The sequence below is a fragment of the Pocillopora damicornis genome, chromosome 11, assembly GCF_964200805.1.
Source record: "Pocillopora damicornis chromosome 11, jaPocDami1.2, whole genome shotgun sequence".
In the NCBI taxonomy this organism is placed as follows: Eukaryota; Metazoa; Cnidaria; class Anthozoa; order Scleractinia; family Pocilloporidae; genus Pocillopora; species Pocillopora damicornis.
Window position 1 is genome coordinate 2,281,660 of NC_142680.1, and position 18,291 is coordinate 2,299,950.

General features: G+C 39.7%; 1 protein-coding gene across 14 annotated transcripts; it reads left to right on the plus strand.

The window, feature by feature from the left end:
• The first annotated feature begins 1,630 nt into the window (after positions 1–1,630).
• On the plus strand, positions 1,631–16,957 carry LOC113682923 (rhamnose-binding lectin). Of its 14 annotated transcripts, none has more exons than XM_089187054.1 (9): positions 1,631–1,649; positions 3,722–3,792; positions 4,285–4,532; positions 4,913–5,197; positions 5,288–5,572; positions 5,663–5,947; positions 15,525–15,809; positions 15,900–16,184; positions 16,828–16,957. In XM_089187054.1, the coding sequence occupies exons 2-9, from the start codon at positions 3,741–3,743 to the stop codon at positions 16,849–16,851; spliced, it is 1,749 nt and encodes a 582-aa protein (XP_089043180.1). In that variant the 5' UTR covers positions 1,631–1,649; positions 3,722–3,740; the 3' UTR covers positions 16,852–16,957. The 14 variants fall into 14 exon arrangements, with proteins under 14 accessions (XP_089043180.1, XP_089043184.1, XP_089043178.1 ...); XM_089187052.1 differs by lacking the exon at positions 1,631–1,649 and adding an exon at positions 1,867–2,053 and having other exon boundaries at positions 3,711–3,792; XM_089187053.1 differs by lacking the exon at positions 1,631–1,649 and adding an exon at positions 1,898–2,053.
• Positions 16,958–18,291: the final 1,334 nt, after the last annotated feature.

Here is an 18,291-nt window from a genome sequence, read left to right on the forward strand (position 1 = left end):
CAACTTACGCGGCCACGATCCCAGATCATTCTCGAGGTTTTTCCGGGGAAGCAGGTTGTTTTTTAACCGAGTCTGCCCTCTACCCCTGGTCTGTAGTCTTCAGTCAGCATTTTAACCTCAGTCTGCACTTAACCCCTGGTCTGCGGTATGCAGTCTGATATGTGCAGTCTGTCTTAACACTGACCGATATAAAAAGTAAAAAGTTGACCCTATAAAAAGTCGACGTGACCATATAGAACGTTAAAAGTTGACCATTAAAAAACTCGAGTTGACCATATAAAAGGTAAAAATTGATCCCATTAAAAGAAAAAGTTAACCCTATAAAAACTCAAGTTAACAATACAAAAAGTAAAAAGTTGACCGCATAAAAAGTCGAACTGACCATATAAAAAGTAAACTGGGTCACATAAATACAGAGGGAATATTGACTGGTTTGGCGCCCCATAATCATTCTCTGAAATTCATGCTTCACACGCGCCGGTAAAAGATGGGTGGGCATAAATTACAACGCCAACAATAAGAAGTAAAATGCGAACTTTGGCCTACAGTCATCAAATATGCTCGTTCAAGGTCTCTTTTTAAAGCTCTGAAAATACTCTTTTTTAATAAATACAAATCAAACGTGAGAACATTGAGCGAAAAAACTTCAAGTCATAAAACGTTAGACATAGTTTGATGCTACTCTGGTTTACAGATTTAATGAATGTAACCGAAGAAGTTACAATTCATAGACCCAACGTTTCGACGCTCCTGTCTAGTGCCTTCATCAGGGGTGATCTAAACGCTGCAACAAGAGGTCCTTTTAGACGATCACTAATTAGCTGCCTTTTTTTCTGACGAGGTGTAAATAGGCGTCAGGAAGCAAGCCGCCATCGTCACGATTTAAAGCAGCGCGGGCGGAGTTAATATGCCAAGCCTCCAAACAAAGGCGCTGGTGGTAACGCCGATTAGTGGTTATGATGAAAAAAAAAAAAAAAAAAAAAAAAGCGCCTTTAGCGCCTTTGTTTGGACGCGCTGGTGGTAACGCCGATTAGTGGTTATGATTAGAAAAAAAAAATCAGAGTAGCATCAAACCATGTCTGATTGTCCACCTGGTTGCAGTGTGAACTTTAATGTCTTTCGTAAAAATGTTCTCGATTATTCTTTGGCGTTCATTGACACGTTAAAACAAAAAGGACACGCTTGTAGACGCAGCCGCTTGAGGTCACTTTATTGCGCTATTGTTTCATTTCTTAGAGTTTTCCTCCAAAATGATCTCACCTTTTCTAGAACGCATTAATCCGAACTTAATTATTACGCTTCGGCAGGTCTACGTGACCCTGAAGTAATTGCCGAAAGGAATAAATCGAGCCTTCTATGCACAAATTCCAGCGGTAACACCCATTTCTAAATGACACTCAAATCGACGTTAAGTTGTAATGAAGGTGAAAATGGGCCTTATAGTGAGCTACGGAATGTTTCACCGCGGTGCTTGTAGATATGGCTCACTTTATTATTACTAAAATTTACGTATCGAGCATTAATCAATCACACCCTCTGGCATCCATCTCCTATGGTTTGAATTTTTGAACCGTATCGCCGGTTCAAAATCATCCGTGCAAACTAACAATAGGATTAGATGTTGCATGACGAGCAATTTGAAAACAAAAGTAAGTAAGTTTGTTGCTCAGGCATATCTTTTTCTCATCTTAGAAAATGCACAGCTCGAGTTACTTCTTTTCCAGTTTCTTTTATTTTCTTTCCTGAGTTTGATTTATATTTTGTTTGCTTTTGCGTGACAGGGCGACGCAGATTGCAGAAAATTACTTCTTGACTATAAATAGATTCGACACCTTAAATAATAATAATAGTAGTAATAACATTAATGACAATAAACCAACAACGGCTTTATGACCGGATAAGTGTTTGCGTTCACCCTTTTCCAACATTTTAGAGTTACTTATATAATACAAGGTGACTGGTATACTCTGTTGTTACCGTGATCAGGATACTGGAATTTGCGAAGGCCTACAGGTTATCTACGACGAGTTACAATATCCAGTTACTAGTTTTGGTAAGCAAATTTATCGCAGATTACTTTATTAGCGCTGACGGCCATACAACGTTGTAGCCATTTTATGGCGAACGGTAGCTTATTTCAGTAAAACTAAAGAAAAATCTGTGCGGTTAACTTTTTTTATGACTAACAAACTTGTTCGTATTTTTGGTGGTGATTTCATTTGAGTTTACTTTCTTTTAACCCGAAAGATGGGAGCCGATTTACGAGAAAGGTTTTTCTTGACTGTGAATAGTTTGAATGTAAATTACGCTGACGAGAAAGTCCCTCCATGGGTGTTTTCGTATTCATATTAATAACAATACAAGTATTTTTAGTATTTCGCCTTTGTAGTCTGATTTGCAACATAGACACTGCAAGTGTATTTCGCTGCTTCGTCCGGCAGTCTGATATTTTTCCATATTTTCTTTTAAAAATACCAATTTCTATTGGAAAATATTTTACCTTTATTTAGAATCCTCAAGCGCCTCTAGAGAGTGAAAAAACTCGAACGTTGTCCGTTTCGCCGATCCTGTTTTAACAGGACTCTGTTAAAACAGAGTATGTAGAGATCCAAGCGTGTCACTTAAAAAAATTTCTCTTCGGACTTTACTAGATAAAAGTTCAAAATACTGTAGGGAAACTGTAAAATGACGAACGGTTAATGTATTTACCGTAAAACAATTGACTATATGTACAGGATAGCTCTTGAGAAAGACGATTTTAGAACCGGGTTTTCAGTAATCTTGGAATTTTGAGTCACAGGAAATTGGTTCGCGGCGCGCGTTGTTTCAAGGGTGAAAATGGGCCTTTAAGTAGTCATAACGACAAGTAAAAAAAACAAACAATAATATTCCACAGGTATTTTTAGATAAAGCAATTACATAACAGCCACATGTGAGTATTTCTAAATTTCCAAATTAGTTTTTATGTAGTGACTCCGCATCAGTTTTTCTTTCCTCAAAGAGAGACCCTTTAGAGAACTGATACAGTAAACCACCAAAACAAAAAATCTTATCGTATTAGTGTGTGATATTTGTACGTGACTTTACAAAAGGGACAGTGTTTATACGAAACATTCAAAATGAATTATTTACTTACGTGGAAAATGTTAAAAAACATCTAAGCTTAGATGAGATTCCTTATATTTAGAAAATGTTCAAACAAAGCCCTTTGGTATTCTTCTAAAGATGCACACATAGTTTCTCTCACCACAGTGTCGTTGACGCATTAGACAACAGATCAGAAATTTCAGGGACTTAGAGAGACTGTTTGAAAACAAAGCAATTAGTTGAGAAGGAAATTTTTCTCCAATTGAATATTTCATCATGTGCTAAGCGAACTTCGGCTCAAAAAAAGTTGATCTAAGCTTATCCGACTAGAAAACTACGCAATAAAATTTAAACGACCTCATTAAGTCTCGAACTTTCAATCTATAAGATACAATAAGAGGCGTTACATGCGGAAACAAAAAAAGGCTAGAATGTGTCTAAAAAAAAATATCCTTCCACAACTGAAGACATTTTAACTGTTGATTACGAAGAAAATATTCTTATTTCTAAGAAATCAAAAATTGTTATCTCATTAATTTCACTGAACTCGCAATAATTGTATATATTTACTCTAAGAAGTCTAAGAACGCTTCATGATTTTCAAAATCAAAGGTTTGTTTCAGATTTCTTTCAGGTTCAAGTCGAAAGGAAAGATGTTGGGCTTTTTAACTCTCTCCCTCCTTACAGTGGCGTTTGCCAATCCATGTATAGTTTCCAGTAAAAAAAGGCTTGATATTACCCCTGGTTTTTTTGGTTAAGTAAACTGAAATATCCTGATCTCGGCCATTCTTCGAACTCACCAAAATCACACTCCAGATCTCTTTAGAAAGACGTTATGGACACGAAGGAGAGGCTTAGAAATTTTCAGGATTCCAAAAAGATCATAGCCGAGATATAATACCAAGATAATATCACAGAACAGGTAATAAGGAACGTGGACGGGCTCAACTTAAGAGAAGGAACTTTTAACGGACACATTCGCAGTAAATTTTGATATGTTTAGTCTTTATCTCAGTTTCCCGGCTAGGAATTCAAAATTTCACTTACAAAGCACAAGAATCATCGTTGTATATTGTGGCTGTAATTTATCAATCAGAAAATGTAGTTTTTCTCCTAATTTAAACAAAGATGAAAAAAGATCAATCTCTCGGACACATTAACCGAGCCCCTAAGTGATGCTCTCTCTTTTTGTCACAGCGGAAAAGACAGTTTGCGAACATGAGCACATGACAATTGACTGCAGAGGGTTAGACATCAATATATTGAGCGCATCCTATGGCCGCACCCAACAAGGTGTCTGTGATCGAGGGGGAAGCACAAACTGTCATGCTGATAGCTCCATGAGCGTCGCTAGAAACGAATGTCAAGGACAGACAAGGTGTACTTTGGACGCGAAGAACGAAGCGTTTGGAGACCCCTGTGTTGGAACCTTCAAACATCTAACGGTGAGTTCACCTTGAAGAAGGACAACTTAAGACTTAGATTATAAATATTCGCTCCAGTTCTTATGTTGCAAGTAATAGCCAATATAATTTTCACAAGTGAAATTCAAACGATATGAATCACTTCAATACTTGCTTCCAGAGATTAATGTTATTTCCTTTTTGCGACTGTGAAATTGTTTAGTTCATGGTACTTTGATACAAGTGACCTAATTAGCCTGATCACTGATTGGTTACCAGCCAGCCAATCGCGACTCAACCACGGGCAGTTTACGAATAATCGTTTAAGGACATTGATCTTTATCCAGATCTTTTACTAAAATCAAACTCGTTCTATTCTGGTAAAATTTGTAAAAATAACATGTTCCTATTTCAACACATAGGTGAAGTACGAATGTGTGGAAACAACTGTTCTCGTTCGCATCTGCGAAGGAAGGTCACAGCTGATTTCGTGCCCCGCTCCGAAGAAAATCGACATCACGTCGGCGAACTACGGTCGTTTAACTGGTCCGCATCTCTGTCCGGGACCAGTTAAAACCACAAACTGTGGAGCCGCAGGGTCGATTGATATAGTGAGGAGCAAGTGCCAGGGAAAGCAAAGCTGCTTTTTGCAGGCAACAAACGGCCAGTTTGGCGATCCTTGCGTTGGGACAAAGAAGTATTTGGAGGTGATTATGGGTCAGATCCTTTACCAAAATCAAACTCGTTCTGTTTCGGTAATATTTGTAAAAATAACATGTTCCTATTTCAATACATAGGTGAAGTACGAATGTGTGGAAAAAACTTTACTCGTGCACATCTGCGAAGGAAGGTCACAGCAGATTTCGTGCCCTGCTCCGAAGGAAATTGATATCAGGTCGGCGAACTACGGTCGTTTAACTGGTCGGCATCTTTGCCCGGGACCAGTTAAAACCACAAACTGTAGAGCCGCAGGGTCGATTGATATAGTGAGGAACAAGTGCCAGGGAAAGCAAAGCTGCTTTTTGCAGGCAACAAACGGCCAGTTTGGCGATCCTTGCGTTGGGACAAGGAAGTATTTGGAGGTGATTATGGTTTAGATCTTTTACCAAAATCAAACTTGTTCTGTTTCGGTAAAATTTGTAAAAATAATATGTCCCTATTTCAATACATAGGTGAAGTACGAATGTGTGGAAAAAACTGTACTCGTGCACATCTGCGAAGGAAGGTCACAGCAGATTTCGTGCCCTGCTCCGAAGAAAATTGATATCAGGTCGGCGAACTACGGTCGTTTAACTGGTCCGCCTCTCTGTCCGGGACCAGTTAAAACCATAAACTGTGGAGCCGCGGGGTCGATTGATATAGTGAAGAGCAAGTGCCAGGGAAAGCAAAGCTGCTTTTTGCAGGCAACAAATGGCCAGTTTGGCGATCCTTGCGTTGGGACAAGGAAGTATTTGGAGGTGATTATGGTTCACTGTGTTATTTTAGATATTATCAGTCCTCACCAAACAAAACTTTGATCTAAAAATTACCAGGGGCGTATCTTTTCATGGAAAGTGAATGATTGATCAAAAACACACTAGCATGCCCTTAAATGCTAGACTGGACAGTTTTGAACGACGACAACATCACATTCCCCCCCCCCCCTCCCTCTCCATTTTACACCATGAAAATTGCCAGAGATCACCATTTGAATTAAAGAAACTACAATGTTGGGTGAATTGTATCGAACACTGATACAAACATCCTATTTAGACTTCAAACCTACTTAACTGGCGTGGGTTCTTCTATTCTCCTTTCAATGATGGATTTTACTAAAATACGAACTCTTGGTACCTGAAGCTGTTTTGTCAAATTTACGCTTTGCAGGGGGTGGGACGAAATTCACGACAGGCAAAATTCCCAACCGTGGTAACCAAGGTTGTAACTCACTCATTGTGAGCAAAATTTCATTATGATCAATTGGTCTTCAAAAAACTTACACAAGGCGAGACTTACAATTGCACAACAACCTTGAACTTAAGCAAAAGGCTAAACAGACTAAAGCATGAACAAACCTGGAGGACATATACAAGAAATTAACTTGCAATTAATCGTATCGTTTCACAGATCAAATACAGATGTGACTGGTAAAGGATTCCACTGAGTATTCCAAGCGTCAACCACTGAAAACAAGTGATCCCATGTAGTTTTTGTAGTTTACGTATCAGGGACCATTAAAAATAATTTTCGACGCCAATGAATGTCTCCGTGTATTCGTTTCTTTGTGGAAGTATTGATAGCGTTCCAGCGGGCCCTCATTTTTGGTGTTTTACATGCCCGCCGATTTGGGACGAGTTGGGGAGAGGTTTACTGGGGATCTGGCACTAACAACATTACTAGTGCCACCTCTCTCGCTCGCTTGTACTGTCCAAAGCCTCACATTCATTGGCGTGCGCCGATGTGCCACTAATCCTTTAACCCCTAAGAGTGACTAGCATCTAATTTCTCCTTACCATATCACTCCTGAATCAAAAAATTGAGGTCAGGAGAATAAAGGAGCTGATCACCCATCAAAGAAGCTCTTGATTGTTAGACAAGAGAATCCCGGAGTGTTGCCGGGGGCCGATTCCGGTGGGATCCTAGCGGGGTCCAAAGAGCGCCACCCAACTTAGCATGACAGGATTATCTCAGTGTTACGGGTTACCTTTTCAGGAACGCTAATTTTCCTGTCAGTATCCTGGTAAGACCCTTATGAGAACCCCACGGTGATGCCGGGGGGATTCCAGTAGAATCCTAGCGGGCTGCTAGAACTTTCGTAAGGGTGTACCTTTTCAGAAACGCTAGGTTTCTGTCAGTATCCTGGTAAGATTCTTATGAGAATTTTTACGGTGATGCCAGGAGGATTCCGGCAAAATCCCAGTGGGTTGCAAAGAGCTTTCGAACGGGGTGCCTTTTCAGGGACCCTAAGTCTACGTTATAGGGCGCCAAACCAGTCAATATTCCCTTCGTATTTCTGTAACCCAGTTTACTTTTTATATGGTCAACTTTGTACTTTTTATATCGTCAAGTCGACTTTTTATACAGTTAACTTTTTAGTATTTATATGGCCAACTCGAGTTTTATTATATGGTCAACCTTTTACTTTTTAAAACGCAGACTGCAGACCGGAGGTAAAGTGCAGACTGAGGGTAAAATGCTGACTGAAGACTACAGACCAGGGGTAAAAGGCAGATTCGGTTCTTGAGGAATCAACCGTTTATGACCGCGGTATCGACCTGATCGTGAAGCACAAGAGCGAATTGTTGAATGTCTTGAAGCTTCTGATATAAAGCACCATTCCAAGATCACGCTTACCTTCGCAGCGCAAAACAAATGTATGAGAAACAGGTATTTATTCTCCAAGTAATATAAATTTCCGATGTGTGATGAAAGTCTATCGCTACTACTTTTAAGGCCGAACAAAGTATGCATGAGGTACACGTATGTTAAAGCTACCTAATGTTGCTCAGTAGAACTGTTTACTTCTTATATGAATAAGGGAAATGTATTTAGCTGGCTGTAGACTGCATATACAAACAGTTACGTTTCTAAGTGTTCTTACCTTAAAACAATATGCCAACGCCAAAACCATCGAAACATTGATCGCCGTGACGATTATTTTCAGCCTCTCACAACTTACGCGGCCACGATCCCAGATCATTCTCGAAGTTTTTCCGGGGAAGCAGGTTGTTTTTGAACCGAGTCTGCCCTCTACCCCTGGTCTGTAGTCTTCAGTCAGCATTTTAACCTCAGTCTGCACTTAACCCCTGGTCTGCGGTATGCAGTCTGATATGTGCAGTCTGCCTTAACACTGACCGATATAAAAAGTAAAAAGTTGACCCTATAAAAAGTCGACGTGACCATATAGAACGTTAAAAGTTGACCATTAAAAAACTCGAGTTGACCATATAAAAGGTAAAAATTGATCCCATTAAAAGAAAAAGTTAACCCTATAAAAACTCAAGTTAACAATACAAAAAGTAAAAAGTTGACCGCATAAAAAGTCGAACTGACCATATAAAAAGTAAACTGGGTCACATAAATACAGAGGGAATATTGACTGGTTTGGCGCCCCATAATCATTCTCTGAAATTCATGCTTCACACGCGCCGGTAAAAGATGGGTGGGCATAAATTACAACGCCAACAATAAGAAGTAAAATGCGAACTTTGGCCTACAGTCATCAAATATGCTCGTTCAAGGTCTCTTTTTAAAGCTCTGAAAATACTCTTTTTTAATAAATACAAATCAAACGTGAGAACATTGAGCGAAAAAACTTCAAGTCATAGAATGTTAGACATAGTTTGATGCTACTCTGGTTTACAGATTTAATGAATGTAACCGAAGAAGTTACAATTCATAGACCCAACGTTTCGACGCTCCTGTCTAGTGCCTTCATCAGGGGTGATCTAAACGCTGCAACAAGAGGTCCTTTTAGACGATCACTAATTAGCTGCCTTTTTTTCTGACGAGGTGTAAATAGGCGTCAGGAAGCAAGCCGCCATCGTCACGATTTAAAGGAGCGTGGGCGGAGTTAATATGCCAAGCCTCCAAACAAAGGCGCTGGTGGTAACGCCGATTAGTGGTTATGATGAAAAAAAAAATTTAAAAATCATAACCACTAATCGACGTTACCAACAGCGCCTTTGTTTGGAGGCGCTGGTGGTAACGCCGATTAGTGATTATGATTAGAAAAAAAAAACAGAGTAGCATCAAACCATGTCTGATTGTCCACCTGGTTGCCGTGTGAACTTTAATATCTTTCGTAAAATGTTCTCGATTATTCTTTGGCGTTCATTGACACGTTAAAACAAAAAGGACACGCTTGTAGACGCAGCCGCTTGAGGTCAATTTATTGCGCTATTGTTTCATTTCTTAGAGTTTTCCTTCAAAATGATCTCACCTTTTTTAGAACGCATTAATCCGAACTTGATTATTACGCTTCGGCAGGTCTACGTGACCCTGAAGTAAATGCCGAAAGGAATAAATCGAGCCTTCTATGCACAAATTCCAGCGGTAACACCCATTTCTAAATGACACTCAAATCGACGTTAAGTTGTAATGAAGGTGAAAATGGGCCTTATAGTGAGCTACGGAATGTATCACCGCGGTACTTGTAGATATGGCTCCCTTAATTATTACTAAAAATTTACGGATCGCGCATTAATCAATCACACCCTCTGGCATCCATCTCCTATGGTTTGAATTTTTGAGCCGTATCGCCGGTTCAAAATCATCCGTGCAAACTAACAATAGGATTAGATGTTGTATGACGAGCAATTTGAAAACAAAAGTAAATAAGTTTGTTGCTCAGGCATATCTTTTTCTCATCTTAGAAAATGCACAGCTCGAGTTACTTCTTTTCCAGTTTCTGTTATTTTCTTTCCTGAGTTTGATTTATATTTTGTTTGCTTTTGCGTGACAGGGCGACGCAGATTGCAGAAAATTACTTCGTGACTATAAATAGATTCGACACCCTAAATAATAATAATAGTAGTAATAACATTAATGACAATAAACCAACAACGGCTTTATGACCAGATAAGTGTCTGCGCTCACCCTTTTCCAACATTTTAGAATCACTCATATAATACAAGGTGACTGGTATACTCTGTTGTTACCGTGATCAGGATACTGGAATTTGCGAAGGCCTACAGGTTATCTAAGACGAGTTACAATATCCAGTTACTAGTTTTGGTAAGCAAATTTATCGCAGATTACTTTATTAGCGCTGACGGCCATACAACGTCGTAGCCATTTTATGGCGAACGGTAGCTTATTTCAGTTAAAACTAAAGAAAAATCTGTACGGTTAACTTTTTTTATGACTAACAAACTTGTTCGTATTTTTGGTGGTGACTTCATTTGAGTTTACTTTCTTTTAACCCGAAAGATGGGAGCCGATTTGCGACAAAAGGTTTTTCTTGACTGTGAATAGTTTGAATGCAAATTACGCTGACGAGAAAGTCCCTCCATGGGTGTTTTCGTATTCATATTAATAACAATACAAGTATTTTTAGTATTTCGCCTTTGTAGTCTGATTTGCAACATAGACACTGCAAGTGTATTTCGCTGCTTTGTTGGGTTTTAGTGCAGCTTATTGTCTAGAATAGTTTTGTTCGCTTGATTGTTGATGTCATCAGTTGTAAGTCGCTCTTACAAGCCGATTTTGGAAGATTGGCAGATTTTCGTGTGATTTCCTCATAACTGACTTTGTATATTTAAATTGAGAAAATTGGAGACAAATCATCGTGAGACGTAATATAGTTTGTATAACGCATTGCTGGAAAGATCTGAAAGGCAAATGTCGCAATTGAGGGTTTAACTACTGCAATCCAAGAGGTTCTGTTCCTTGCTATCACTTGATTTGCGTTAAACCTCCTGTAATGGTGGACTTTGAGCTAAGTTCTTACGCGTAAATTGCCCTAAAGGCCCATTTCCAACTTTGATGCAACGCAGTCGTTTACTTCCGTTTTGAACCACCGCTTTTGTTTAAATAGCGCCTCTGATTGGTCAGTTATTTTACCTTGCCACGTTGTCTCAAATAGCTTCTGCGTTTTCTCCGATTAGTTTGGTGAGCTTGTCAAAATAATTCTGTTTCATACAATACTACACGTTATAATCCGGTATGGAATTAGATGAATCCATTGATTTAGTAGATTCCAAGGTAATAAACACCAATGGGTCGGTTGCTGCCGAAGAGGAACACGAAAATCCTTGCGAGCATTTCGAGGAAGGTGAAAATGTTGATCCACCACGTTTTCATTCCAACATCAATTTTTTTTTATTGAAGTTTGCCATCCTTGGGCCATCCTTAAGACCATAGGACCAAGGTTCAGTTGAAGTTTCCTGCCCGTGGAGAGGAGCTTGCGCTCGAAAGGGTGGTCGAGGTTGTTGTCCATGCAAAGCAGCAAATACGAATTGTAACGCAAACTGTCAGTGTCTCTGATGTTTCTGCAATGAAGTGACTAAACGTCCGGCAGCCAGACACGGTCTTAAAACAACTAAACGTCCGGCAGTCCGATATATTTCCATATTTCTCTTCGAAATCCAAAAAATGTCTATCCAAAAATGTTCTACCTTTATTTACAATCCTAAAGCGTTTCCAGGCAGCCAAAAGTTTCGAACTTGATGTTTTTCGCCAACCCAGTATACAGAGTACGAAGCCATCCAAGCGCTTGACACTTAGAAACTTTTCAATGACACGGCCGGACACGATCCTTAAATAACTCAATATTTCTCTTTGAAATATACCAATTTTCCTTGGGAAATATTCTACCTTTATTTAGAATCCTCAAGCGCTTCTAGAAAGTGAAAAAATTGGAACGTTGTCCGTTTCGCCGACCTTGTACACAGAGTACAGAGAGATCCAAGCGTAATACTTGGAAAATTTTCTTCGGACACTACCGGACACGGTCTTCGAATAACTAAACGTCCGGCAGTCTGATATTTTTCCATATTTTCTTTTAAAAATACCAATTTCTATTGGAAAATATTTTACCTTTATTTAGAATCCTCAAGCGCCTCTAGAGAGTGAAAAAACTCGAACGTTGTCCGTTTCGCCGATCCTGTTAACAGAGTATGTAGAGATCCAAGCGTGTCACTTAAAAAGATTTCTCTTCGGACTTTACTGGATAAAAATTCAAAATACTGTAGGGAAACTGTAAAATGACGAACGGTTAATGTATTTACCGTAAAACAATTGACTATATGTACAGGATAGCTCTTGAGAAAGACGATTTTAGAACCGGGTTTTCAGTAATCTTGGAATTTTGAGTCACAGGAAATTGGTTCGCGGCGCGCGTTGCATCAAGGGTGAAATGGGCCTTTAAGTAGTCATAACGACAAGTAAAAAAAACAAACAATAATATTCCACAGGTATTTTTAGATAAAGCAATTACATAACAGCCACATGTGAGTATTTCCAAATTTCCAAGTTAGTTTTTGTGTAGTGACTCACATCAGTTTTTCTTTCCTCAAAAAGAGACCCTTTAGAGAACTGATACAGTAAACCACCAAAACGAAAAATCTTATCGTATTAGTGTGTGATATTTGTACGTGACTTTACAAAAGTGACAGTGTTTATACGAAACATTCAAAATGAATTATTTACTTACGTGGAAAATGTTAAATAACATCCTAGCTTAGATGAGATTCCTTATATTTAGAAAATGTTCAAACAAAGCCCTTTGGTAGTCTTCTAAAGATGCATACATAGTTTCTCTCACCACAGTGTCGTTGACGCATTAGACAACAGATCAGAAATTTCAGGGACTTAGAGAGACTGTTTGAAAACAAAGCAATTAGGTGAGAAGGAAATTTTTCTCCAATTGAATATTTCATCATGAGCTAAGCGAACTTCGGCTCAAAAAAACTTGATCTAAGCTTATCCGACTAGAAAACTACGCAATAAAATTTAAACGACCTCATTAAGTCTCGAACTTTCAATCTATAAGATGCAATAAGAGGCGTTACATGCGGAAACAAAAAAAGGTTGGAATGTGTCTAAAAAAAAATATCCTTCCACAACTGAAGACATTTTAATTGTTGATTACGAAGAAAATATTCTTATTTCTAAGAAATAAAAAATTATTATCTCATTAATTTCACTGAACTCGCAATAATTGTATATATTTGCTCTAAGAAGTCTAAGAACGCTTCATGATTTTCAAAATCAAAGGTTTGTTTCAGATTTCTTTCAGGTTCAAGTCGAAAGGAAAGATGTTGGGTTTTTTAACTCTCTCCCTCCTTACAGTGGCGTTTGCCAATCCAGGTATAGTTTCCAGTAAAAAACAGCTTGATATTACCCCTCGTTTTTTGGTTAAGTAAACTGAAATATCCTGATCTCGGCCATTCTTCGAACTCACCAAAATCACACTCCAGATCTCTTTAGAAAGAAGTTATGGACACGAAGGAGAGGCTTAAAAATTTTCAGGATTCCAAAAAAATCATAGCCGAGATATAATACCAAGATAATATCACAGAACAGGTAATAAGAAACGTGGACGGGCTCGACTTAAGAGAAGGAACTTTTAACGGACACATTCGCAGTAAATTATGACATGTTTAGTCTTTATCTCAGTTTCCCGGCTAGGAATTCAAAATTTCACTTACAAAGCACAAGAATCATCGTTGTATATTGTAGCCGTAATTTATCAATCAGAAAATGTAGTTTTTCTCCTAATTTAAACAAAGATGAAAAAAGATCAATCTCTCGGACACATTAACCGAGCCCCTAAGTGATGCTCTCTCTTTTTGTCACAGCGGAAAAGACAGTTTGCGAACATGAGCACATGACAATTGACTGCAGAGGGTTAGACATCAATATATTGAGCGCATCCTATGGCCGCACCCAACAAGGTGTCTGTGATCGAGGGGGAAGCACAAACTGTCATGCTGATAGCTCCATGAGCGTCGCTAGAAACGAATGTCAAGGACAGACAAGGTGTACTTTGGACGCGAAGAACGAAGCGTTTGGAGACCCCTGTGTTGGAACCTTCAAACATCTAACGGTGAGTTCACCTTGAAGAAGGACAACTTAAGACTTAGATTATAAATATTCGCTCCAGTTCTTATGTTGCAAGTAATAGCCAATATAATTTTCACAAGTGAAATTCAAACGATATGAATCACTTCAATACTTGCTTCCAGAGATTAATGTTATTTCCTTTTTGCGACTGTGAAATTGTTTAGTTCATGGTACTTTGATACAAGTGACCTAATTAGCCTGATCACTGATTGGTTACCAGCCAGCCAATCGCGACTCAACCACGGGCAGTTTCCGAATAATCGTTTAAGGACATTGATCTTTATCCAGATCTTTTACTAAAATCAAACTCGTTCTATTCTGGTAACATTTGTAAAAATAACATGTTCCTATTTCAACACATAGGTGAAGTACGAATGTGTGGAAAAAACTGTTCTCGTTCGCATCTGCGAAGGAAGGTCACAGCTGATTTCGTGCCCCGCTCAGAAGAAAATCGACATCACGTCGGCGAACTACGGTCGTTTAACTGGTCCGCATCTCTGTCCGGGACCAGTTAAAACCGAAAACTGTGGAGCCGCAGGGTCGATTGATATAGTGAGGAGCAAGTGCCAGGGAAAGCAAAGCTGCTTTTTGCAGGCAACAAACGGCCAGTTTGGCGATCCTTGCGTTGGGACAAAGAAGTATTTGGAGGTGATTATAGTTCAGATCTTTTACCAAAATCAAACTCGTTCTGCTTCGGTAAAATTTGTAAAAATAACATGTTCCTATTTCAATACACAGGTGAAGTACGAATGTGTGGAAAAAACTGTTCTCGTGCACATCTGCGAAGGAAGGTCACAGCAGATTTCGTGCCCCGCTTCGGAGAAAATCGATATTACGTCGGCGAACTACGGTCGTTTAACTGGTCGGCATCTCTGTCCGGGACCAGTTAAAACCACAAACTGTGGAGCCGCAGGGTCGATTGATATAGTGAGGAACAAGTGCCAGGAAAAGCAAAGCTGCTTTTTGCAGGCAACAAATGGCCAGTTTGGCGATCCTTGCGTTGGGACAAAGAAGTATTTGGAGGTGATTATAGTTCAGATCTTTTACAAAAATCAAACTCGTTCTGTTTCGGTAAAATTTGTAAATTTAACATGTTCCTATTTCAATACACAGGTGAAGTACGAATGTGTAGAAAAAACTGTTCTCGTTCGTATCTGCGAAGGAAGGTCACAGCAGATTTCGTGCCCCGCTTCGAAGAAAATCGATATCACGTCGGCGAACTACGGTCGTTTAACTGGTCGGCATCTCTGTCCGGGACCAGTTAAAACCACAAACTGTGGAGCCGCAGGGTCGATTGATATAGTGAGGAGCAAGTGCCAGGGAAAGCAAAGCTGCTTTTTGCAGGCAACAAACGGCCAGTTTGGCGATCCTTGCGTTGGGACAAAGAAGTATTTGGAGGTGATTATGGGTCAGATCTTTTACCAAAATCAAACTTGTTCTGTTTCGGTAAAATTTGTAAAAATAACATGTTTCTATTTCAATACATAGGTGAAGTACGAATGTGTGGAAAAAACTGTTCTCGCGCACATCTGCGAAGGAAGGTCACAGCAGATTTCGTGCCCTGCTCCGAAGGAAATTGATATCATGTCGGCGAACTACGGTCGTTTAACTGGTCGGCATCTTTGTCCGGGACCAGTTAAAACCACAAACTGTAGAGCCGCAGGGTCGATTGATATAGTGAGGAACAAGTGCCAGGGAAAGCAAAGCTGCTTTTTGCAGGCAACAAACGGCCAGTTTGGCGATCCTTGCGTTGGGACAAGGAAGTATTTGGAGGTGATTATGGTTTAGATCTTTTACCAAAATCAAACTTGTTCTGTTTCGGTAAAATTTGTAAAAATAATATGTCCCTATTTCAATACATAGGTGAAGTACGAATGTGTGGAAAAAACTGTACTCGTGCACATCTGCGAAGGAAGGTCACAGCATATTTCGTGCCCCGCTCCGAAGAAAATTGATATCATGTCGGCGAACTACGGTCGTTTAAGTGGTCCGCCTCTCTGCCCGGGACCAGTTAAAACCACAAACTGTGGAGCCGCGGGGTCGATTGATATAGTGAAGAGCAAGTGCCAGGGAAAGCAAAGCTGCTTTTTGCAGGCAACAAATGGCCAGTTTGGCGATCCTTGCGTTGGGACAAGGAAGTATTTGGAGGTGATTATGGTTCACTGTGTTATTTTAGATATTATCAGTCCTCACCAAACAAAACTTTGATCTAAAAATTACCAGGGGCGTATCTTTTCATGGAAAGTGAATGATTGATCAAAAACACACTAGCATGCCCTTAAATGCTAGACTGGACAGTTTTGAACGACGACAACATCACATCCCCCCCCCCCTCTCCATTTTACACCATGAAAATTGCCAGAGATCACCATTTGAATTAAAGAAACTACAATGTTGGGTGAATTGTATCGAACACTGATACAAACATCCTATTTAGACTTCAAACCTACTTAACTGGCGTGGGTTCTTCTATTCTCCTTTCAATGATGGATTTTACTAAAATACGAACTCTTGGTACCTGAAGCTGTTTTGTCAAATTTACGCTTTGCAGGGGGTGGGACGAAATTCACGACAGGCAAAATTCCCAACCGTGGTAACCAAGGTTGTAACTCACTCATTGTGAGGAAAATTTCATTATGATCAATTGGTCTTCAAAAAACCTGCACAAGGCGAGACTTACAATTGCACAACAACCTTGAACTTAAGCAAAAAGCTAAACAGACTAAATCATGAACAAACCTGGAGGACATATAAAAGAAACTAACTTGCAATTAATCGTATCGTTTCACAGATCAAATACAGATGTGACTGGTAAAGGATTCCACTGAGTATTCCAAGCGTCTACCACTGAAAACAAGTGATCCCATGTAGTTTTTGTAGTTTACGTATCAGGGACCATTAAAAATAATTTTCGACGCCAATGAATGTCTCCGTGTATTCGTTTCTTTGTGGAAGTATTGATAGCGTTCCAGCGGGCCCTCATTTTTGGTGTTTTACATGCCCGCCGATTTGGGACGAGTTGGGGAGAGGTTTACTGGGGATCTGGCACTAACAATTTCCTCATTACTAGTGCCACCTCTCTCGCTCGCTTGTACTGTTCAAGGCCTCACATTCGCTGGCGTGCCACTAATCCTTTAACCCCTAAGAGTGTCTCGCATCTAATTTCTCCTTACCATATCACTCCTGAATCAAAAAATTGAGGTCAGGAGAATAAAGGAGCTGATCACCCACCAAAGAAGCTCTTGATTGTTAGACAAATTCTCCATGTCGGCATCTCAGGAAATGCTTAGAGAACAGTGTGTAGAATATGCATAGTAAAGGATTAATTAGGGCCTGTTCGCAAGTTAAAGTGTTAAATTTTGTTAAGATTATTCCAGCAGGAATCCTGGCAAAATCCCATAAGGCTCCAGGGAGGAATCCTGCGCAATGCGTGATACAGTTGTTTAAGTGTAGGTCAGTAATGGCTCCCGTGTAGTACCTAAAAGTCAGAGAGGGCGAAACTTCGAGGCGGGGTTCAGATTTAAGTTGAGGGTATATTTACACTCTGTTAAAACTTTCGGGTTTTTTTTTAAGCATTGGTGGATGTTAAATGAAAATTTCAAAACTTTGTTAGAAAAGTGTTTTTGACTGAATAATACCCACTAGTAAACAACAAACTATCGCTTTCTTTATTTTTGCTCCCACTTCCCGCCCTCTCTCGCCCCCTGTTCTCCCGAGCTCCCGCCCCCTGTCCTCCCGAGCTCTCGCCCCCCTGTCCCCCTCCACTATCTCAGTGTTACTAGGTACCTTTTCAGGAACGCTAAGTTTCCTACCAGTATCCTGATAAGATCCTTATGAGAATCCCACGTTGATGCTGGGGAGATTCCAGTAGGATCCCAGAGGGCTGCAAAGAATTTTTGTATGGGTGTACCTTTTCAGAAACGTTAAGTTTTCTGTCAGTATTCTGGTAGAGGTTGCGTGACGCGTGATGGCCCCAAAATTTGCGAGATAACTAATGAGCCATATATGAGATCAAACTACGAAAAAATTGTCAAAACTACGACTACTGACTTATTAAACAATAAACTATGATGACTATGATGCCGGGACGAACACCTCAGGTGTTAAATCTGTGTACGATACTAGTAAAGTACGATTTGATATTGCGATACGAAGCCTAAGTAAACGCTCTCAGGGCGTCTAGTTTCAACAAGTAAGTCGTCTTTATTTTTCTGGCATAAAGCAATATGACAAGTGATACGCAATTCATTCCAGG